The following is a 23462-nucleotide window of genomic DNA, read 5'->3' as shown; positions in this document are numbered from 1 at the left end:
GGTCCCGCGGCTCCGAGGGAAACAGCGGGAAGACGCCTCGTGTCTCCTGTTGCATGGGTTTACGCCTTCTGTTCGGTGCCGCTTTGATCACCTGCAGGTGGGACGTGGGATAGAGTCGTCGGTGTGAGTCCGCCCGTGGGGGAAGGAAAGGCTTTTCTGGGGGCGGAAAAACGGTGTAGGTGCTTTCCTTTGGGAAGGGAAGAGTGAAAGAGCTGTATGGCCCACTTGTGTTGAGCTGCAGCTTTGGTGTTGAGTTGGGAGCATCAGGAGTCATTTCCTACCATGATTCCAGAGATAATAGAAATACATGTTAAAGGATGAAGCAAGGCTTTTTAGAGTTGAAACATAGCAGTGAAACATAGGGTACAAATGCATTTTACAGCATTTTCTTCAGTGTTCCAATCTGCTTTAATCTTGGAAGCCGTCCCCCTCTTACTTGGGTCACATCTGTCACTTCAGTCTAGGTATGAAGTTTGCATCCATCTGCAGGTATAAGCTGTGTGCAAGCTGTGTACTGCACCTCTTGTACCAGGAGAGAGTGAGGACACCTGGCATGTGCTTATTTAATTTGTCAGCTTTTATCCCCAAGAGACCAGTGCAAATTGGATACTGCTATCCCAAATGAATTGAGGTGGTGGATAAATGTTTCCCCTCCTACAGGGGAGGCCTGTCTGCTAAGACCTCTTTTCTGGAGTCTTGATGCTGGCAAAGTACAGGTCAGTAGTGGGACAGAACCGGCCTCGTGCTGTGTCTAAATTCATCACTACAGGTGCAGTAGTTCCTCGTGCATGTCACACAGTCTCCTGCTGATGTGTGCTCTTGGTCTGGCTGTGCGCTGAAGTTTCCTCTTGGAAGTTAATTGCATTAAACTTGTATGTTTCTTACTGTGAAAAGCAAATCTCCACTTTTTCTCTGCTCTTAGGGTTAGCGTGTCACCGGTTATGAAACAAATTTAGATCTGAATAATTATACACCTCTTCTGATTATTTTTGGTTGTATTTGTACAGGAAATGTAGAGCTGAAGCCTCTGCAGTTTATATCTTCCATGTACCTCCTTCACGCTTTAGGCAAAAGCAGAATTGCTGTTTTTCTTTTAGGCATAACACATTTCTTTCCTTTCCTGTGACCGTACTTTAAAGCCATCTTGCTGTTGCAGGAGAGCTGATTAATAGATACCCCTTGCCAATATTCCATTACTGAGGAGTCAGTACTTGGTCAGCTTAGTGGTGGGTTAAATGCTGTTTCCTGTTTGTAATTTTTTTGTTTTAAAATCTCTCAGCTTGCCATAAACTTCTCTACAAAGCGTGACAAACTTCATGCTAAAAGGTTCAGAAAACAAAAAGCTTTTTAAAAAAGGTTATAAAGGAGGGAGATGCAGAGATGACAGTTCTGGAAAGGGTTAAAGGGTTTGAAGTTGTCAAAGCAGTAAGGATGAACACACCAAGATAAGTTCCTGCAGAAACCTCAGACAGGGCTGTCTGAGTGAAAATTCCTGTGTTTGAGGCCAATCTGACCAGCTGACTGTGAATCTGTAAACTCCTGCGGAGAACCCCTTGTACTTCAAAGACTGGATTTCCAATCTAATATTGTTGCTAAAAAATTTAGCTAGCCTACAAAAAATGTAAAAAAGGGGGCATGAAAAGTCTCCTTCTGCAATTTCTTAAGTGGATATGAAGCAGTCTCCTTTGACAGAAAATCAAACATGGCAGGCACTTTGGTAATGAGTGTTAAGTAGAAATGGAAATGCCTTAAGAAGTGTTAACTTGTTCTTTACAGCACTGAAACACAAACATGGATGACCAAAAGGCACATACATATTTATCATTTTACCTGTAGGAAAAGTGCCTCTGACACTCAAACCTGGTGGTTGCAGTGTTCCTCTTTGCCCCACAGCCCTTAGGTTGCTGGTGCATTTATTGCTCTGTGTTACAAGATAGCAGTAATAGAGAGGTGTCTGTTTTAACCTGAAAACATTGACTTTGTGTTGGTGGATCCTCTAGTCCTTTTGGCATGGGATGTTAGGCAATGGGTAGCTTATGCTTTTGTCAGAGTATCCAACAGTTTCATAAGTTGTTTGGAATGTGCAGCCCTGCAAATATTGTGTCCATTAATTGTTTCTGGCTTAAGCCCTGATCTTAAAAGTACTTGCAGATGTAAGTAACTCTACTATTTGTAAACTGTTAGTTTGTATTACTGTAGGATCGGGATCTTGGCTTGCTTGCTACTTTTACTGGACCTTGCAGGAAAGTTCATAGAAGCTCAGACTCTCAGTAGCATTGATTAATAGATCTGTAAGCAATGGTGAGGCCTCCTAACAGCTACCAGGGAACAGCCAGAATAAATTGGTTTTGTTCAGATTTGAAAATATTAATTGATACAGTGATTCTTCCACAATGTGTTTTGTCTTCTAATAGGGATTTTTTTTTTATGGAAGAGAGAAAAGAACCTCTTAGATGGTCATACCTGTATTGTGCAGCTAAGCATTTTTCTGGCCTTTTTTTAAGGTAACCTTAGTTCATGAAGGCATTTCCTCATAACATTGTTTCACAATTGCTTTGGAACCTGTACTGTAGTGGAACAGTGTTGGAAGGGAGTTTGAGAGTGTAGAAATCAGAGGGACTTAAGGCAGCCTCAAAGGTAATCTGAGAAGCACTCATTTCTGTAAATACGGTTCTAAAGGAAATGTGTATTTCTTATACTGTTATCACATGTACATATGTCACTGTCTGTTCCTCCAGTATTTATGAACCATTGCTAACTCTTGCTAATCAACACCCTGTCCTCCTATCAATACTGCTTGCTTTATGCTGGAATGACTAAATGAGTTATGCCTTTTGTGATATGATGAGGAAAGGATTGAAGGCACTGAAATTTTCATCAGTATAACTACACTGGGTATGGTTGTAAACTTTAGGAACTATTTATCATGTTATCAAGCTTATGCATCATTGGCTTGCTTGCTTTAGATGACTAGACTAGAGCACACAGCAGAAATCTTGGTATGCTGTGCTTTTTAAGAGCAATATACTGTCTACACAGTATTTCTTCAAGGTCCGTTTGAAGTTTTTTTTCAATCTTGTCTCTTCTCCATACTCTTCTATGTTGAATTTCTTACTTTTTCCTTACAAAGAAAAGGAGTTGAAGAGTCTACATTTCATCAAACACATGCAGAAATTTGACAACAATTTTTCTCGTGATAAGGGATTTATTTTGAGCAGGGCAATAGTTAGGGGAGAATGCAGGGACATTAATTCCTATGGAAACAAACTTAAATGTTCTTCTCCCCCTATTACAGCATACCAGCGTAATTGAAATAATCTATTTCTTTTGTTTGTGTGCTAGCTCATTTCCTATAATGACCGAGTTCTTATCTCTTCCAAGCTGGTGTTATTGCAGTGCTTATGCATGTCTGGATATCTTTGGCAGAAAGATACTTCAAGTATCTTCAAGTATCTCAGTGCAGAGAATTAAAATTACTCAGAAATCAGACCTTGGCAATACTTATGGCTTCAGCTCCTGCAGACTGTTTTTAGCAGCAGAGAAGGGGGAAGCTTGCATGCTTATTGAGAGGATTCCTGTTGTGTCTTTTTGCTGTAGTCATGGGCTGGTTTAACCGGGCTAATTCAGGGACACCTAATGTGTAGCTAGAACTCTTTCTAAAGTACTTCTGAAAAATCTTAACCTCATGGGAAGTGGATGTGCTGGATCTGTCTCCTAAAACAGCTGTAAAGAGCTGAGCTAGATAGCTGGTGTGAAATAAGTAAGTCTGGCTAAATTTAGGAATATATGCTTGATGGATTTTGTTGCTGGATTAACTTTCATGTCTATGGCTGCCCTGAGGTAGGGGAAGTACACCTTTTCTTCCTTGCAATCTTTTATTTCTGGAAAATTCACAAGTAAAACTTCAAGAAATCCAGGGAATGCTTGTTTTCATCCTCTTAATGTTTGAAAATTCTTACTGTTCAGCTGATTATGGTTAAAGCTTTCTGGATTTTTATTTTCTTTATGCTAAGTTATAACATCAACTGAAAAACTGTCCATCATTAATCATGTATGATCAGAATCACTTCCATCCTAATGGAACTGTAGGTACATTTGGATCATTAGATCTGTTCTGTCTTCTAGAAAATGTGTATGTCTAATTCCAACCCAGCTCTTCTAGTGTTAATTTGTCAAAGAAGGAACTTCCTGATTCAAACTAACTTTATATCCTTACATTTTTAAAAGGTAAACACTTTTCTCTTAGTTAAATGCAACCACTCTGCTCTAACTTAGAAAAACACGAAATTTGTTTTGGTCATGGTAAACCATTTCCTTGGATATCTTAGGGCAGGAATACAGGAGTTTGGTGTTCTTTTCTTTATATTTTGACTGATTAATTTATGTAGATGGTGCTACTATGTATGGTAGTGTGTGACCACTTAAGGATGACTTTGTTAATTCCTGATTATTCCTCATTATTCAAAGTGGATCTAGGTGCTTACAGAGACTTTCACTCTCTTATGAAGCATTTAGAAAAATTAATGCCTGCACATACATTCAAGATCACTTTATGAAAACTTTAGAGTGGTGCATTTAAACAGATTATGGTTTTTGTTGCTTGATGTAGTAGACATTGCAGCTAAACTTTGTTAATGTGTGCAATACCTTGACATGTGCATGCACAAAGGACTTGCATAAAACACTTCTTTGATATTCTTGATTGTTTCGGTGCAGGGACTATATTGCAATCCCAAATAGAAAAATTATTGGACATATTTAAGCAAGGCTCTTATTTTGTTATCTCTTCAGCTTTGCCATAAATGAGCGCTAGGAGAAAGTTGGATTTATGCCTTTAATCATGAACGCTCTTGTAAGGAGTCTTCAAACAGGAAATCTTTCATGCCAGATGTTTTCCTCTAAATATGAAAATGGAATTTCTATTGGAGCTCATATGAGAGCAACAACTGAGTGAAATATCACTCTTAATTTTTTTAAAAATCTGGTGGCCATGCTGAGTAATATTTAACCTTTTTTGGAGAGTACAAAACCCCTGAAATTATAGAATTCTATTGCTTCTGGCAGAAGCACTGTAAAAGTATGCAAAGGTCATGTATGAGGTCCCTAAGAAGAAGATGATGTCTGTATTTTAAGCAAGCATGTTTTATTCACTCTCCTCCCATGTGCCTGTATTGTATGTTTTAATACTTTCCTCTAATAGGAAGGATAACATGCAGCTTTAAGAAAACAGAAACTGAAATCCCTCATCATAGTAGGCCTTAAAAGAAGCAGAGGAGAGGCAGTAATATGTGCACCAAAAATTTAGTTATATATGCAGTTCTTAGAGTTGGCTTGTTAGTATTTTATGTTCCAGTTCATCTCCTGTCTTAACTGATTTGTCATTTTCTAGCACCTGGCTTAAGACTGGTTACCAAGTTCCAGTTAAGAGATTGGTCCCAACTTGCTATAGGAAAACAACCTGCATTTTGGAGTTTGAATGATATTCATTCTTGCTTCTGGCAGCACTTGGAAAGAAAAGACTGGGAGGCAGTGGCACCACTGTGCATGTCTGGAACTGTTGCTACCTCAGAGATCTTTCTTTGTCTAAGTGTTGACAAGAGAGAGATGATGGGAAGTGTGCTGCAAGACTCGTCATGAAAGGTGATTTGTGCATAACAGACATGACTAAAGGCAAAAGATTTCTCATTTTGAAGTGTAGCCAAGTAAACAAGAGGAGAGCAAATTGTAGAAGGAAGTAGGAGAATTTAGTATCCCTAGGCTTAGTACTTGTATGGTCAAGAAAATTAAACAAGACCATACTGGGTGGTGGAAATAGAGTCTGCATGAATGGGTTCTCTCTCTTAAAGGACAAGAGTGTGAATTTAGATTGGACTTCAGTGCCCTGAACTCCATTGTTACTCAGTGTAAACGTACTTTTTCATTGTTCGGGTTAGCCAGCCTGGAACTGCCAGCTGAATTGCATCTTTTGGTGTTATTCATTGGCTGTAACAGATGGAAATAAGGTCAGGTCTAGTTTAGCTGGCAGTATTCCTATTTAGGTGAACCATGAACCTGTGCTGTGCAATTTAATAATTAATTGTTAAACAAAAGCAAAGCTTCATCTTCTATTATCATTGAGTTTTTCACTTAAAAATATGCAAAATAAAAAACAGGAACCCTTGGAAGAGGGAAATCTTACTTAACATGTCAGTTCCCACTTCCATGTTCAGTTCTTCTCCAGAAAAAATAAGCTTCGTACTCTCCAGCAGAGCTTTAGTCTGCTGAAATCAGTCACTGAGATGACTTTGTCTGTACTAATGCAGCACTTCAGGGCAGCATCTCAGATCCTGAAATAGATTTTAATAAATGTAAAAGTATGTTTTACTAATTTTCATTTTTTATGTAACAACTGCTTAGTAACAAAAAAGGAAGAGGAGAGGTGGAAGTAGAGTGTCGTGAATACCTTGGTCTCGTGTGGTGAAATATGTCTTGTAAGACAAAAAAAAAAGGTGGTTTTGTAGGAAGCTTTGTTTCCTTGTTCTAATTTTAACTCCAGCTACTGTAGTGGTAGACATTAATCATCACTCTAGAAACAGTCATTTTTACAAATACAGTTTTTTAAAAATACTCATAGAATTAGCAATTAGTTTTTTATTTGTGATTTCTTTCAATATCTTCATGTTAATCTTATTGCGAGTCAAAATCTCTTTGAAATGGTCATCTTATGTTTCATTAGTTCTTACATGATTTTACAAGACCTACCATACTTCTAAACATCAACTTGGGTGATGGACAATCTCTCTATTGGTGTACTTGTAAAACTTGTTAAAACTCTACTGCAAAGTAAAAAGTTTTGGTTTAAGTGCCACACCCTTACAAATTCCACCTCGAAGTCTACCTAGTTCCACTTAACTTCATCAGAAGTTGCATGCATCCAAGTGCTGAGGTTGGTTTTCAAACCAGACCATAGTTAACCTTCAGAGCTAGTTCCTGCAACCAAGCAGCAGAGGCTTGAATTATTAGTCTCTAATCTTGTGACAACCCTACTAAAAAGAGTAAATCATTACCTTGATGTTGCTTAACAGTAATTCTATTACAACATATCACATAATTGTTTGCTTCTCCTAGATCAAGCTGGAGCTCTGAAGTGACTTCAGTTCAATGTGTTACAACTGCAGGACAGTTATTTCCTCAAGTGGAGCAGCTCTTCTCTCGGAGCACTGTGGTATGACTGGATATTGGGTTTGCATTACATAATATGTATTGTCTCCTAAGCCTTTTACACAGACCTGGTAGTCACTGTTTTCACTAAGCATGTGTACTGAAGTCAGCTTCTGGTATTTCCTTATACCAATAAGACTGTACACCTTAGATACATAGGCTTGTGTAAGAGCTACCCATCTTTCTTTGTGTTCTGTTCTGTACCTCTTCCTGGAAGGATTAGCTTTTTTTCCTACTGGTTTGTTGGGGTTTTTTTTTGTGACAATGATATAAAGAGAAATTTAGCATAAAGAAACCTGGACTATGACAGATCCTACAGATCCTACTGGCAGATGAAAGGCTTATAATTAGCGCATTCAAAACTGATCTGTAAGCTTGACTAATCAAAATAAGGCACTTTGAACTATGTTTGGGAAAAAAGTAACCTGGCTTGCACAGCTGCTGAGCATCTGCAGCTGTTAATTGCCTTTAATCAGTCAGGCTTAAACATTCAAGCTTTCCACTGTAATTTTTCAGTGAGTTAATCAGCCTCCACTGTGATGCCAGGTAGGCATGTTTCCAAAGCACTGTGCATTTTAAGAGAGTGAAGTGGGATTTGTGTATATAGACTTTTGTACACATTGCGTAGGGAAATACAATTTCTGCTGTCAAAGTGGGTGTAGCACACACAGGAGCACGGGTCTATCAGTCCTCTGAAGTCTCTGTTTGATGTCTATGAAAGAGTCCTTACCTTCAGTATGTAACTGGAGACTTGCATTAGGACTAGGTGCATATAGGTGAATATATTCATCAGAATGCTCACCAGAAAGGCTTTTCTGAGAAGACAAAACACCCATTGCAGGAGGGGCACACAAGTCTTACTATAAGATTAGTAGTTTTCTTCCTCCTAGAGAATTGCAAGTAGAAAACTGTGTTGGGAAAAAAAAAAAATGAGGTTATATAAAACAGAGTTGTCATCCTGGGTTTCGGAGAACCCAAACAAATAATAAGATGATGCATAGTCTGGCACAGATGTATTCCATTCCCACCATTCATAAGCTTCAGTGGGTACCCTTACTCGGGAGCAAATTAAGCATGGCAGACTGCTGGGATTATGCTAAATAATTACTTGATGTGTGACTGTGCAGTGGGGGAGGATGGGAAATTTGGAAGGGGAAGAGGAATATTTTAAATGTACTCTTCATGTTTAAACTAGGAGAACAGAGTTAGATAGCCAAACTGTTCTCTAGCCACATAGAGGAAATTACTGGATTTGCGGGAAGCGGTTATGGGAAGAGCTCACAGTGAAATTCTTTTTTCCTTCAGTACTCAAAGCCTCAGTGAGTCATCTGCCTCCTGCCTTCTTCTCCCCGCCTCCAAAAAAGAAAAAAAAAAAAAAAAAAGAAAAATCCCTTATTTCTGTCCCTTGGCAAATACCACAGCTGCTCTGAAGAAGGTTGTAGTTCAGGATGCCACTGATCCAAGTGTCTGAAGAGGCCAATTGAAGCACTGTTGGAGGGATGTGTGGACTTGTTAAATCTCACGTTTTGCTTTGAGGTGCACATAAGCTTTCTCATAATGATGTAAACAATGCTGATAGAATGGAATACTGTGTTTCCAAATGTACACAGTACTAGATGATACCAAAGTGATTAGGTCTGGAAACTGTCTGTCATATTGGCACAGTGCCTGCTGTGCCTCTGCTGCCAGGCTGTTTCTCCATGGCTGCGTGGCATCCCCATTCCTTCAGTGGAGAGCAGTTGTGTTTGTCCTCCTCCCTGGTGGCTCCTCTGCTTCATTCACTGATCCTAGAGGAATGAGAGGACTGCCAGGGGTAGAAGGATATGGTAGTGGGAGAAAAGGGTGCTGCTGATGCCACCTGTGCACTTGCACTCGGGGGTTTGTCTCCCCAGCAGAATTGGGTTGGCAGGTGGCAAGGGCTTAGTGACAAATCTGTTAATTAGCAAAGATGTACTAAATGCTGATCTAATGGGCTACAACAATGTCATGGTATTTAATAATTACTTGGTAGTAGGAAGCTCTCTTCTGGGCAGTCAAACTGGGAGTTAGGTGTCTTCTTCTGAGTTGGAGGTCTTGTTCCAAGGAACAAGATTGACAAGAGAACTGGATTGACAAGAGAAAGCCAAGCAGAAGGTATTTGCAGCAGTGTCTTTGCTATGAAGTGTAGCAAACAGAAGTCTTTTTTATTGAAACTTGTCGTTTGGCAACTTTACACAATTCTGTTCCTTCCTGGAGTGTTCTGTTCTATTTTAGATAGCAGGAAACATATTAATTAGATGCTTCTAATTAATCCTTGTTTCTATGCCTGTACCATTTCTTTCTAGTTGACATACTGAGTAATTTGCCTGCCACATGTTACTCATGCCCTGTAATTTTTATAGCCCTAAGCAGATGAAGTGCATGGCTTGGTAGAACTTTGCTCTAAATGCACTTGTTGGTCTGTGTTAATTGAGAAGGTATGTGGAAGAAACACACCTGACACATGAATCAGGAGCTTGAAGTGTCATTCTGACAGAAACAAAAGTTGCAAGAAAGCTCTGTCTCCCCACAGCCCTTTCCAGTTGTAGCAGTGATGCTGGGCAGACTTCCTTTTCTTTTTTTTTAGTTTCTTATTGTTGAGATTTTAGGGTTTTTAGCAACTCGGAGGTAAAGCCAAATATGAATTTGGCCTGATACTCAGGTGTTAGTCCACATAAAAAGCAAGTATAAACCTGATGTGTTCCTAAAAATCCTGTGTTAAGAAGATAAACTGCGTCACTACTCACAATTTATTCTAGTGACCTTAAGTCTGATGGGGTTATGTTGCATATTTGAGCAAAATGGTTTAGAAAAAGAAGAGGGAGCTTATATTAGAATGCAAAGGGTTGCTGATACTGTTCTGTAGAGGAGCCAAAATGTCAAGTGAACGGTGAATCTTGGGGAATAGATTTCTTGTGATTTCTAACTGAACAATTTAATCTCTAACAAAGTGGAATGAAAAATAATAAAGAGAAACAATACCACATTCCAAAGGAGCAAAAAACATAAGCTTTAAGTTTGCAATGTATACAGAGCATAGGAAGATCTCTTCAACAATTTTCCTGTCCTTGCTGACTAAAGGCTTATTTTTTCACATCCAGTTAAACTGTAACTAGCGCAGTCTTTGCACTTGTTATTCTGACTGTACCATGCCAGCTGCTGGTTCTCTGGTAGACTGCACGGGACAGGAAGTGGCAGTGGAGCCATGGATGTGGCCCACAATGATTTTGTCATTATATCAGTCTTTGCTAATCTGTGATGATGCCGAATTTAGAAATTTTTCATAAAATTCTGTAGACAAAAGATTTTTGAGTATGTAATGGGATAATGGTAGCTTGAACTGTTGGGCTTGTTAAGTTTTGATCTGTTGGATATGTACCTGACAGAAATTGGAAATTAGCTTTGTTGCATCTTGGAAATTTATAGTGGCTTATTATTTAAATATAAATTACTAGAATGCATCAAAGATTGTCACATACTTTCTGGAAGAAGACGAGGCTTTTTGGACAGCGTATAATGCACTTTGAATGCTTTTTAGTACACCTCCAAAGCTGAGAGTTCTTTTATATAAACAAAGTGCAGCTGCACTTTGATACAGTTATTAAGTGGATTAGAGGATGTTAAATGGATCAGTCTGTATGATTTCAAACACTAAATAAAATATCACAAATAGCATTAAATATTTTTTAAATGTGCAGAAAGAGTACTTTCTTCCTGTAAAGTTCAGCTTTTGTAGACCTTTTATTTTGTGGTGGCAGTAACTCCTACAGCTGAGTCAATGCATCTGTGATGTTGTTTGGCTTGGGTCTGGATGAACTGTTGTTATGTTTACTACACAAAGATGTCAGGTTTGATTACTTAGGTTGAAACAGGACCAATCCCATTGACCTAAATTTCTGGATTTCCTTTGTGCAAGTGAAATCCAGCTTCAGCTCTTCATTGTGTACAAGAAGTGATTTGTACTTCGAATGCCTTAAGAACATCTAGGATTTGTATAGCAGGAAGAGATTCTGTAAAATCTTGTAAAAGCTTTTGCTGGAAATGTTACATGCTCCATATAAATTCAGTGTAGAACCAAAACCTGGAAATGAAAGAATGCTAAGAATGAAAGACTCCTTGGACATAATGAGTGTTAGTTCCAGGTAGTGCATAAATGTAAGATTTCGGAGGTCATGAAAAAGAGAGCCCTTCTGTCATAACCAGGTCATCTCTGTAAAGAGTCTGGCTGCACTGTTTTGAAAGAGCTTTTCAAGGAAACTACAAAAAAGAATGGTTCACAAAGGCAATGTATTCTTTGTAGCTTATCCTGCCAAGAATATTAGAAGGGCTGCTGACGTATAGGACATATGTTATTTAAGAACTGTGTATATATATATGTGTTCCTATATGTGTGTGTGTGCATGTTTCTTTTTAGTCTGTAATAAAGAAATTTAGTTTCGGTGGTGAAAATCAGCGAGGCCAGGAATCAGCCAAATGACCTTTGGACCATCTTTGTGACTTTAAGAACAGAAGGAATAGGTGATGCTTTAATATGTTTGAGAAAGGATTTGGAAATAAGCAAGTTCTCTATGATAGGCTAGGTTAATGTGATGCCCAGAAGCATCTTCAAATTTAAAAAGGGGAGGGAATAATCTAACTAGAATGTAGAGTGGATGTAAAAGATTCCAGGCTCCTACTAGATTCAAACTTAGTCTGGAATAATTTTAAAGAGTTGGTGGGAAGGAAGTGGAAGTGTCTTTTAAAGTGGGTGTTCCAGTTTACAAACTTTTTTTTTTTGATCATTAATGGGACAACAGGAATAGCTGTGTGGAGTCAGATCTGAGGAGAGCTTGCAGAAGAGTGTAAGAACTTGACACAGATGCAGAATATTCTTCCAGCCTAAGAATTTGCAGGTCAGGGGCTTATTGGAGTAATTTTGAAGTGCCAGAGACTGAGATCTTGGAATCTGAGATGGATTTCTGTATTTCCAGTTTTTCGGTCACTGTACTCTAAGTGAGATTTGTTACAGCTTTTTTGATTTTTTTTTTTGTTTTTGTTTTTGGTTGTTTTTTTTTTTTGTTTTTGTTTTTGTTTTTTTTTTTGTTTTTTTTTGTTTTCCTCCTCTGAAACATTACTGGGCACCAATCCAGGAAGGGTTTTGATTCACATGTGCAGTACCATTGTATCCATTCCCATTATCTGTAATGTTCTGAAGTCATTTCCCCAGAGTGGACAAGTTATACTCTTATAAATATAAGGGTTGTATCTTGACATACAGGACAGGTCAGGAAAGGAGCTGATTTGAGGAGAGCTAAGTGCCATCAAGGTCAGATGCAAGTAAGAATCTAGAATTTGTGTGTTAGCTCCTTGCCTTTGGTCTATCTAACTGTCAGGTGTTCATTACTTTCATAATATTATGCATGGGGTTTGTACCTATTTAGAAACCTTGCTGGAAACTGCTGGCACCATGGCAGTAATATATTTGATTAGGCAGACTGATCTATGGTGTAAAATATGACTGTTGTTGTTCACATCTTATGAAATATTGCATATGAAAGTTTTCAGTGCTTGAAAATGGCCCTGCGTGAACTCACTTCTGAATGCAGCTCTACAGCTCTGGAGACTTAAGTTAATGTCAGGCTAATCCTTGCTATTGGAGTTCATTTAAACAAGATTTAGGATGAATGAATTTCTTTCTTTTTAGTCATACTTCTGAAGGAAGTAGTGATTTCCATAAAGAAATGATAATAGAAAAGGCCATTGTCCAAATTGTCTTGTAAAAGAAGCCCATTGCATGTGATTATACATTTTAATGGTTATTTTAAGTGATATGAATTGACTGTTTCCTCTCCTGTCCTCCAAATTAAAACTGTTTGTTTACTGCTCTCTTTCTGAAGAAGCTTTGCAGTGTACATTTGTTTTCATTTAAAAATCTTCACTTAAAATCCCAACTATATGTGATGTGGTGTTTATAATTGAATTCAGCTTTTGTAGAAAGTAAGCACGAGCTTACAGAGATTCTTCTTTCTGGTGTTTGTTAAAAAAAAAAAACAAACAAAGCAAAACCCCACCAAAACCCAAAGGTAGTATTTACCCAAGTGATGAAATACATGGTAGCCTTAAATCCTGATTATTTCAATCTATGCTCTTACCTGTTTCAGTCCTTTGATCCAGTGTTTCTGTGGTGGGAGTGGCAAAACACTTATGCTTTACCACATCCTTTGGAGAAGCTCGTATCATGATTTAAAAGGGAACAGTAACTGGAATTGGAATAAGGAATCCGTGTTTCTGGTGCACCTACTTACTTGCATGAGGCTTTGAGCACTAAGAGCTTCAAAGCTGCTGAAGGTGGGGACAGTCCATTAGCAATAAAACCCAGTTGGGCCTTCTAATTCTATAAATCACACTTGCATGGTTAATAGCTTATTTGGATATTCTGGTTCATAGTCAGAGTTTCCAAGTCTGAGAACAGCAAACTCTGAGATGCTTCACTGCATAATTATTTAAAACCCAGCACCACCTACTACTGTGTTGTACAGCAGTATAGTACAGAGTGAGTCTTTGCAGTTACATTCTGTCTTTAAATTGTATCAAAAGTCTCTAAACAAGCAAAATAAAAAAAGAAAATCTTTGTTTTGTTTTGTTTTTCCAGGGTCTAGCAGAAGCTGAGCTTCCTCTTTGGTTCTGGCTGCAGCCATTTGCCTGCAGAGGTATATTTGCTTAACTATAAGGTTCCTGCAGTCACCAGGAGAGGGAAACACAGGCTTGAAGGACTCATAGATGACATGACCAAATGCTTCCTCTAAACCAGGGCTTGCTGCATTTCTTTAAGATTCAATTAGTAGCTTGTTATTGGGGTCAGCGAGTTTATGAATTTACTCACTGCATTTTTTTGTGGATAGACATTTAAAAGGACTTTATAAACTCTACGTGGTTTTGTTGGTTTTAATATACAGCTGCACTAATGTTTTAAAATTGCTTAAATTCAGTAACTTTCTTGTTGATTTGCATATTCCTTCAGACAAAATACTCTCTTTAACTTGCTGTGGTAGTCTTGGACCACAGTTACGTTCGTCTTGTACAAGCACAGTATACAATGAACTCATGGCTGTTGTATATCTTGCCAAAATGCCTCAGTATCAGAAAAAATTAAATCACTTTTCTTGTTTCCTTCCCTTGGACACTTGATGTACTTTAAATCAATATAAGTAAAATTCTAAGAAAGCGAAAAAATATTTCCTAACAACAGACTTAATTTCATATGGCGAGATGTCTGTTGGTTAAATGTACCTGTCAGATCATTAATGGATATTTGACCCCTTCCAATACATTTCTGAAAGCCTATATTTAGGTGTTGCTTTTACTAAAATTCAATGGTCCATCAGCTAAAATGCTGAAAGCTGTTTTGACATCTAAGCAGAAATTATTTTGGCATCCAACAGTGCTTCCTAATTTACCAGTTTTGAGTACCTTAGTGATAGAATTGTGTGCAGTTAATCACAAACCAGCCTAGCAGTAAAATTGTTTTAACAGTAATATCTTGGATCTGAAAACTTCTGCCAAGGAAATAAATCATTTGTGGAAACTCCCACTTTCAGTATCTATGTGTATCTGGGGAAACTCCCTTTGCAGCTGTCAGCAGTTTTTTTTTCAGGAATAGGATCTTGGCAATAACGTTTATACTTCTGCTCAGTTACTTTTTTTTTTTTTTATTTATGTTCTAGTTTAAATTGTTCTATGAGCACCGATGAAAGAGCAGTTAATCATAGCCATAGTGGCATTTACAGTCTTTTGTACAAGGACCTTGTATATAAGTAACAGTTAAAAGGAACAAAGAATGTGTTCATCTATTTTCAATAGTAAATGAAAATGGAATGTTGGTAATGTATCTGAATTTATATAAAAAGAAACAAAAGGCAGCAAATTATCTTCAGGACTTGCCTTCTACTTTAAGTGTTTTTACCAAGTATTACTGGTGTGGTCTGACTGGCACAGACTTCACCCAGTTAACTCCCTGGGTGAATGCTCCTATACAGTTTTGAGGGGCCTTTTGATTCATTAGAAATCCATTACACTTGAAAAGCTACACATAACAAAATTGGCAACATTGAAAATTATGCTGGAACAGCTGTACTGATCTTAATTCATAGAACCATTTAGGTTGGAGAAGACCTCTAAGATCATCGAGTCTTAACTTTCAACCTAGCACCAACACCCTGTTCAACACTAAACCATGTCCCAAAGGGCCACATCCACATTCTTTAAATACCTTCAGGGATGGTGACTCCACCACTTCTCTGGGCAGCCCATTCCAATGCTTGACAACCCTTTTTGTGAAGAATTTTTTCCAAATATCCAACCTAAATCTCCCCTGGCACAACTTGGGGCTGTTTCCTCCATCCCGTCACTTGTTACCTGGGAGAAGAGACCGACCCTCACCTGGCTACAACCTCCTGAAAGGGAATTGGAGACAGTGAGAAGGTCTCCCCTGAGCCTCCTTTTCCCCAGGCTAAAAACCTCCAGCTCCTTCAGCTGTTCCTCACAGGACTTGAGCTCCAGACCCTTCCCCACCTCCATTGCCCTTCTCTGGACACGCTCCAGCCCTTCAATGTCTTTCTGGGAGTGAGGGGCCCTACAATACATTAATATAAAGCCCTGCATTATTTTTCAAGGCTGGCTGGTGTAAGTGAACCTGTTAAATAAGAATGTCCTTATATTGAGAGTTTGCAGATGGTTTTTGTCTTCCAGCTGCACAATCTAATTTGCTTTTTTAGAAGCTATGCACATACTGCAAGTACTTTGTGACTCTACTTTGTTTTACAGATGTTTGAGCAATATATGACATTAACTGTATCCCAAAATCAGTCATGATGATATCTTCTAGGATGTGTGCCAAACTGATGAAACAATCATGAAAAGTTAAAACTTTGTTTTAAAATTGATATGCTCTTTCTCTGAGGTATGACTTACTTATTGTGGACCAGTGCTGGCTGGCTTTTTCTTAAGTTCCAAGCCAACAATATGTCTATAGATGTTCAGAACCTAAGAGCCACTGGAGAATAAGTAGAAACTTGGAAGCTTTCTGACTTGAAGTGTTTCTTGGGTTTAGATTAAGTACATGTTATCAAGACTTCAGCTACCTATTTTAAGTATATGTAATAAATAAGTAAAAATATTATTAGGACTTCTTCAGGTCTTCTAAAGTAAGTTGAAGGAAGGGATGATAGTTGAAATTTAAAGTATATGAATTCTTTTGACATTGAAAGAGGATTTTTGGAAGTTTTGGCCTCGTTTCTTCTCCTTGTTGCTGATTTATCTTTTTTTTTTTTTTTTTTTTAATATAATAATGCAGTTAACACAGCAGAAATAGTTCTGATGCATGGTTATTTGTATTTTCACGAGACTGCCTTACTTAATAAATGAAGGGTTCAGGCGAGTAATTTACCCTTGATTTTTTACAATCTGCACTTGTGAAGTATGCAGCTGACAAATATATTATCTCTCAATATAATGTCTGTGTTTCCACTGTCATCTAGAAACTTGGGTCTAAACTTGTTTGGTAGAATCAATAAAATAAAAAAATTCGAATAATCTACTCCTGATTCAAACATTAAAGTCAGTAAAGGATTAACAGAACATCCTTCCTTAATGTCTTGCTATACGGTTGGCTTTTATGGAAATATATAATGTATGAATTCTTACATTATTCTGAGTGGAACTTAACTACTGAGCTGACTTGCTGCAGCAGGCAGAAAGTGTTTTTCATGCTATTTTAATTTTTTAGTGCTTTGTTAATTTTTCTGCCTTGCTTGTTGCTGTGCTCTTCTTGTGCTGCTTTTATTTACAGTCCGTTCTTGCAGTTTCCTGTAAATTTGTCAGCAAGAGGAAGCGCCCCTGCTGCAGACACAGCTCAGCCCTGTGAGCTGTGGTGAGACAAGTGAATTTATACTGGCAAGGACAGTGTTCTGCCAGATGTGTTTTTGCCCTCGCATCCCATTAACTAATGATAAGTAGGATTGCTTTTGACTGCCAGCAAGAGCTGTTCCTGATAATGGCAGAGAACACTGGCTGACTTCCTCGGGCAGCGGCCCTGCTGGAATCAAATCTAGGTGTTGGTTCCAGATGCTTTGGTTCTTCCTTTTTAAGGCTATCTGAGTGATATCTTATAATGTTAAAGAAGAGAAGTATCTCCTTTGGAGTGAAGTTCTCCCTTGGCTATCTTGGTGCAAGGCTACTTCTCACCACTGATTTCATGGGGACAAGTGAAGGTTAGTGGTCTGAAAACCTTATACCAAAGGTCCGTGCATAACAGAATTTTGCTTTGTGAAGAAGGATATATTTAATGCTTTCACTTCCCTGGCAGACATGTCAATCAAATCCATAGAGTTTTCATGTCTTTTCAGATTCCTTATTTGCAATTCTGGAATACAATCCTTCTGATAAATGTTTCTTCTAGAAAGCTGAATTTTCAGTCTCCCAAAACTGTGAAACATTTAAACTACTTTGGTTGTTCCTTGGTGGAACACCAGCTTGCATGTGTGTGAAGTGGCTTCTGTTCTGACTCTGGGAACATCTTGATGGTGTTGGAAATCACCAGAGAAGTTGAAATGGGATCTTGGAACTTGAAATGAAAAATCCTGCTGCATCTCTGAGTACTAAAATGAAGAAATAGAGAGGACAGCATCAGAAAGGTTAGAGAGGAAAAGCAGTACCTCAGGAACACATGTTGGATAAAGGAGGCAAGGTTTAATGAGACTGTTGAAGCCAAAGACCGTGGTACTGTAAGTTGTGGAGTTTGGAGGGAAAAACCAAGAGTTAGGTGTGTCACATCAGAAAAGGGGAAAGAGGAACTGAAGGGTTTTTTCCAGTGTTACATATACTCAAGTGCTGTCGTTCTGATTCTAGTTTTTTTACTGAGTTGGAGATAAAGCTTGCAAAGATGCTAATGCCAGTTTAGAAGAGTATGCTTAGATAACAGAGAAGTCAGAGAGGAAAGATTGCTTTAGAGCGTATGCCTTCAATGGGTAACTGATACGGTAGCAAATAAAACAAGTGAATTTAATTCACAAACCACTGAGCTGTACTCTTCTTCTGTGTGAAAAATCTGTTAAGCCACTGAGACAAGTGGGTATTGATCCTTACTGAAGAGTACTGGGATCTTTGTGTTGATATGCTGATCCTTTTGGCTAACAACAGGTGTGTGGTATTTGTGGTTTAATTTCCCCTTCTCTAGAGCCTGGTAGGTGCCCTGTGGTGAGAGAACTGTTTTTCTAGCCCATACAGCCATGAGCAGTATCTGAAAGTTACTTTCTTTTGTGCTTTGACTGTTGGGTAGCTTACAAAAAGGGATGTTGTATGGAGACTTCTTCCTTCTATTTTGGGGTACAGATTCATGTCCGTTTCCCCAAAAATATGTGAAGTAAACTTTTCTTGACATACTTTTTTTGTTCATCACTGTGAAACCTTCTAGTTGTTTCTGTCTTGTTCAAACTTTTGAGCCTGGAATATTGTTTAAATCTAAACAAGTCAGTGAAACACTTGAAGCCTTTTAAGAACTCCAGATGAAAATAAGTGTAAAACAATGCTATTTATTCATCATCAGTTGATAATATTTGTCCTGTAGATTTGTGCATTGTAAGCCTCTTGAATTCAAATTTTATTGTCTTTTGTGGTTTGTGTAGCATCAAATGTACAGGCAAGACTTGCTCTAAAGTATGTCTGTGCTGCAGAATTTTTCAGAATGGTGATTTTGATTTTCTTGGGTTGAAGAGGGAAGGACAAGCTCCAACTCTGGGGGAGAAAACAGATGAAATATTTACAGTTCTGTGGTGCAGTGCAAGTACCTGAGGCACAGGCTCTTCTGGAGCACAGGCAGCATTTCTGATCTGTGCCTCTGCCAGTGTGAGAGCCAGAGTACACTGAGAGAAAAAAGGACAACTTTCTTTTTCTCCCATAGGAAAGTGGTCGATTGAAAGGTGAGAAGGAAGACAATGAGCACTGGAAAATCCCGTCTTCTTTCTACCTTGATGTCTGTCAGAGGTTTCAGCTATGCAGGAATTGATTTATAACCTCTCTGGGAAGCTGGGAAATCTGACAAAGATAGTGCTGCCCACTGACAGTGGGGGAAACAGGAAGTAACAAAGGAAGCAAGTCATTGCCTCGGCGTCACTTTTGGCTGCAGTGCAGATGCACAAGCAGTTGGGGCAGGGTTTCTTTTCCTTTTGTGTGTTGAGCAGACAGCAGCTACAGCTGTGGCTTTCAACCTGGGAATACCCAAACGTGGGAGAAATGCAGAGATGTTCCTGCCATGCCTGAGAGGGGTCATAAGTTGTTAATGGCTTTGTCATCACAAAGGAAACAATCATTCGGTGAAACTGTCAGCAGAAAAACTATGTGTCGATCAGACAAGGTCACCAGGTTAGTGCTTTTTGTGGCTTGTATTTCTGTCATCTTTTCTCCTTCAGGTAGAGAACCGACTACAGCTACGAGTAGAGTATGGTATCTGGGCTAAAATACTTTTAACTCATGCAGAAAATGGAAAGATAAAGAATTGGAGGGGGAAGAGATGAGTGGGTTGTTGGTTGAAAGCTTTTGCCAGAAAAGAAAAGCAAGTTGAAGCAAGTTAAAGAGAGTAAATTTAGTTATACAATGTATTTCAGTAGGGCTTAGTTCTCTGTTCCCTTTGTCTTGTAAGATTTTTCTTTTACTTCAATGTTTGTACTGTGCTATTAATCTTTCTGAATATTGTGAAAGGGGCTGTTAGAAGTATTAGGAAATGGAATGTGTAGCCAAAAATGTAGGAGAGATATGGAAAAGTATTTCAGAAGTACTGGAGAATAGTTAATAAATGGACAAGAGACCTGATAATTCTGCAGAAAATAGTTTGAAGAACAGATGGTAAATGTTTAGATGGTTGAATCAGAGAAATCATTCTTGCTCAGAATTGCTGAGAGCACATAGGGGAAACTTTTCCTGTTCTGCAGTGTGTAATGCTGCCTCATTTTTGGTAAACCCTTTTGTAGCGACTGATACTTCAGTCTCCCTGTGCAGGATGTGAGGAATACATTCATTTCTGTAAGTTATGTATTATATATGTCATGTCATTTCTAAGTTATATATTCAGAAGTAAACTAGCATCTGGCTTAGCTAGGTTTTACTTGCAAGTAAAATTTAAAGACTAGAGGTTATGAGGTTACAGTTTTATAAGTTCTCAGATGTAATTGGCATAGAGAACATTGTTACAAATTCAGATCAGGTTTACTTTTTGTACTTTGGAGGCCGTTTTTTTGTTTTTTCCAGCATGACCAAACTGGGCTCCAGGACAGATCATAAATATTGTTATAACAAGTGAGAACTTTTAAAATGACTTTTGGCAGCTGTAGTCTCAGAGATGAGGGTAATGTTTTTTAATGCCTATATACTGCGAGACGGGGAGATGATCACATCTGCCATATATTCTGCTGAAGTTAAGCAAGAACTGAGGACTCTTCCAGGATGCAATCCTTAATTGAATCAGCTTGTATTTGTTTTAATTGGGCTGAATGCCAGTAGCTCTTAAGGCCAAGAGGGTAAGTGTTCTTCTGTAATGTAATCCAGATTTTTAATGTGGCAAGATTTTACTCATGGAGGGACTTTTAGCCTGTAAAATTATGCCCTAGCCTCCAATATAGCTATTCCCTATCCTCTGAGTGAGGGGATAGATTGAAATTGCTTCAGAGGTATATACATTTACCTACTACACAATAACAGAAGTCTGCTATCCATTCAGAGTTTGAGCTTTGTAGCAGCACTATGATTCAGAAAATATTTCTGCATCTGACTGGCCTTATCCTGGTTATATGATTAAGTGTGTAGTTTCACTTTTTTTCACACTGTTTAACTTTCAGGGTACTTTGAAATAAAGAATGGCTCATTGCGATAGTGTTTGAGAAAAGTGTACTCATGTGATAGACTTGGACTGACTTCATTGATACATTAGCAATACACTGCAAATTGGCTTGGTTTTCAGTCTGGCAGACCAGTTTGTATACATGAAGAAGTTACAATGGTAACTGTATAAGCTCTGTGTCATGCTCCAAAATGCTGATTGTACCCTTCCATCTTTCCAAAAAGCACCCTTGAATCATTAATCACATCCTAGAAACTGCTGTTCTACTATTTCTCCTACTACACTCCAAGGCCTTTCATCTCCCTCACAGGCATAGAATTGTCATGGGGATCACCTGAAAAAGAGAGTGATGCAAGACCTTTCCCTGTCTGCTGCCATCGTCTTCTGGTTCCGAGGGTTCCGTTCAATGGGGGAGACGATTCATTCAATAGCCACATGCAATGGGTTTGGGGTTTGGTGGAAAAATGGATTAAAAAATAGGCATCTAGTTCCTTGGTGAGTGGGAAGAGGAATAAAGCATGTGGCTTTTACTAGAAGCTTTTACCAAACACTGCATGGGAGATGTTGCCTTCTGTTTGTAATAGAGGACTAGTGTCAGGAGCAGCTTTGGCTGCACTGCGTGAGCCCTTTCTGTTAACTTGGTTGTCAGCCCGATGGAAGAGACTCTCCTATGTGCCAGAGGCAAAAATGTGTAACGGGGGCTTTGACATGTAGTGTAAAAGTGTAACTGCATAAGAAACAACTGGGAAATATCCTTCTGTTCTCAGTAATGCTGAAGTTAACAGGCTCTGCAGTGACTTCAGTGACTGCTATGGTGCATACCTGGTAATGCAACATCCATCTGTTCTTGGTGTAATGTAGTAAAGAAGTTACAACAGGAATATCAAAAGCTGAGTGAACCATTAAGTGAGCTAAAGGAAACCATACTGTAGATGCTAAGACCACAAAAATCTTCGAGCTTCCATTTTTTCCTTCTACTCTTCCACCCCTACAATAAAGATTCTGCAGTTAGATTTGTTTTGACAGCTTTCTCCCAGCGGTTTGATGCAAAATAGCGACATCTGTCCTTACAGAGTTCTTTTCTGCAGTCAAGAAAAGAAGAAAAATCTTCCTGGGGCTAGGTTCAAAGTACTTAAATGGATTTTAGCAACATAACTCAAAGATTTCAACTCAGAATACTGAAGTTTTCCCTAAGTGTCTGCTATGTGCCTTCAAATGAAAGTGCTTGAGGAGTGTACAGATGTGATGGGGAGTGTTATAAGCCACACTGAAATCCAGATAATAGGCTTAGCTGCCTCTAAATCTGTTGAAAAGCCTGGTGCAGTAGGTGGGCTCTTTAGTTCATGTAATGTATACTTGGTGATATGGATTTCAGCCTTGTCTCCTTTTACTCACTTCTTTTATTCACTTAGCTGGGCTGGGGAAGTTCTAGGTTTTGGTCTCTATTTTCGGGACTGTTTTATAGTAAATTGCCAAAAGTAAGAAATCATTGTGAAAAGAGGAAGCAGAACCTGATACTCTGCTGTCCTTTCCTGTCAGTTAAATCCTGTAGTCATCACACTGTAGAACTGGATAATTTTTTTTTCCCCTGCTTGCTCGCTCCTCTGCTTCCGTATTTTTTTTTTTTCCTGTCTGCCTTAAATTCTGGCTTTTCAGGTAGAGGAGAAATTGCCCATCCAGACATGCTTTAGGGAGTACTGCCCTACAGAAGGCCAACATGACCGGGACAAATATTTCTGCTTTCTGTATTTACCTAGGGTAACGTACACCCAGGACTTGCCTTTGCAATCCTTATTTCAAGGAAATCACTCTTAGCAGTATTAGTGTGGTTTGGTGTCAGCAGCCAGCTGGGTAACACTCTCCATTTCCCTCACTTCAACTTTTCTGCAAGATGTGGAGAAGTAATTTAAAGGATTTAGCGGGGCAGGGGGGATGTTAATTTCTGCTACTATTTTTTTTGGTTGTTATTCTTAAAAGCTTAAAATATGTGAGTAGTCCCTTTTTGGACCTGTTAACACATTGCTGTTGCTAGAAATTTCATTGAGGTGGAGGAGGAAATAACTCAGCTTGGAAAGATCTCGGTCATTTAATAAAGATAGGGAGGAAACAGCAGACGAAAGGATATAGCTGAACAGAACAAAAGTAACTTACCTTTTGGTGAGCAGTGAGGTCCTGGGGGAAAATTGGGATACCATGGTGCCTTGACCTGTCTGCTGTGAGAGCCTCTTTAGGGTCTTGGATCCTATCTTTGGCTGTGCCTGCTTCATAACACTGGGGACCAAAACCTAATTTTTGTGATTAAGTCTTCTAGGCTGCCTAGAGAATTTAATTTAGTTTAAACTCTCCTGGTAGAAATTGCTAGGAATTTCCACTCTTT

At 38.7% G+C, this 23462-nt stretch overlaps 1 protein-coding gene across 4 annotated transcripts in view; it reads left to right on the top strand.

The window, feature by feature from the left end:
* Positions 1-18: 18 nt before the first annotated feature.
* Positions 19-23462, top strand: part of SH3BP2 (SH3 domain binding protein 2) — a 36780-nt gene continuing 13336 nt past the window's right edge. Inside the window, exons 1-3 of one of the 4 annotated variants that reach the window (XM_017727731.1) lie at positions 19-97; positions 7108-7204; positions 13850-13907. Coding sequence is in view for 2 of the 4 variants with exons in the window: in XM_017727729.1 (XP_017583218.1) it covers positions 19505-19614 (110 nt within the window). In the remaining 2 variants the exon portion in view is untranslated. Of the gene's footprint in view, positions 98-7107; positions 7205-13849; positions 13908-19348; positions 19615-23462 lie in introns of those variants that run through there. The other 3 variants (XM_017727730.1, XM_017727729.1, XM_017727728.1) reach the window with 3 other exon arrangements.

Source organism: Corvus brachyrhynchos, unplaced genomic scaffold (genome assembly GCF_000691975.1).
Source record: "Corvus brachyrhynchos isolate BGI_N302 unplaced genomic scaffold, ASM69197v1 scaffold80, whole genome shotgun sequence".
Lineage (NCBI taxonomy): Eukaryota > Metazoa > Chordata > Aves > Passeriformes > Corvidae > Corvus > Corvus brachyrhynchos.
Note: the sequence above shows the minus strand (reverse complement) of the source record. Positions and strands in the feature narration are given on the sequence as shown.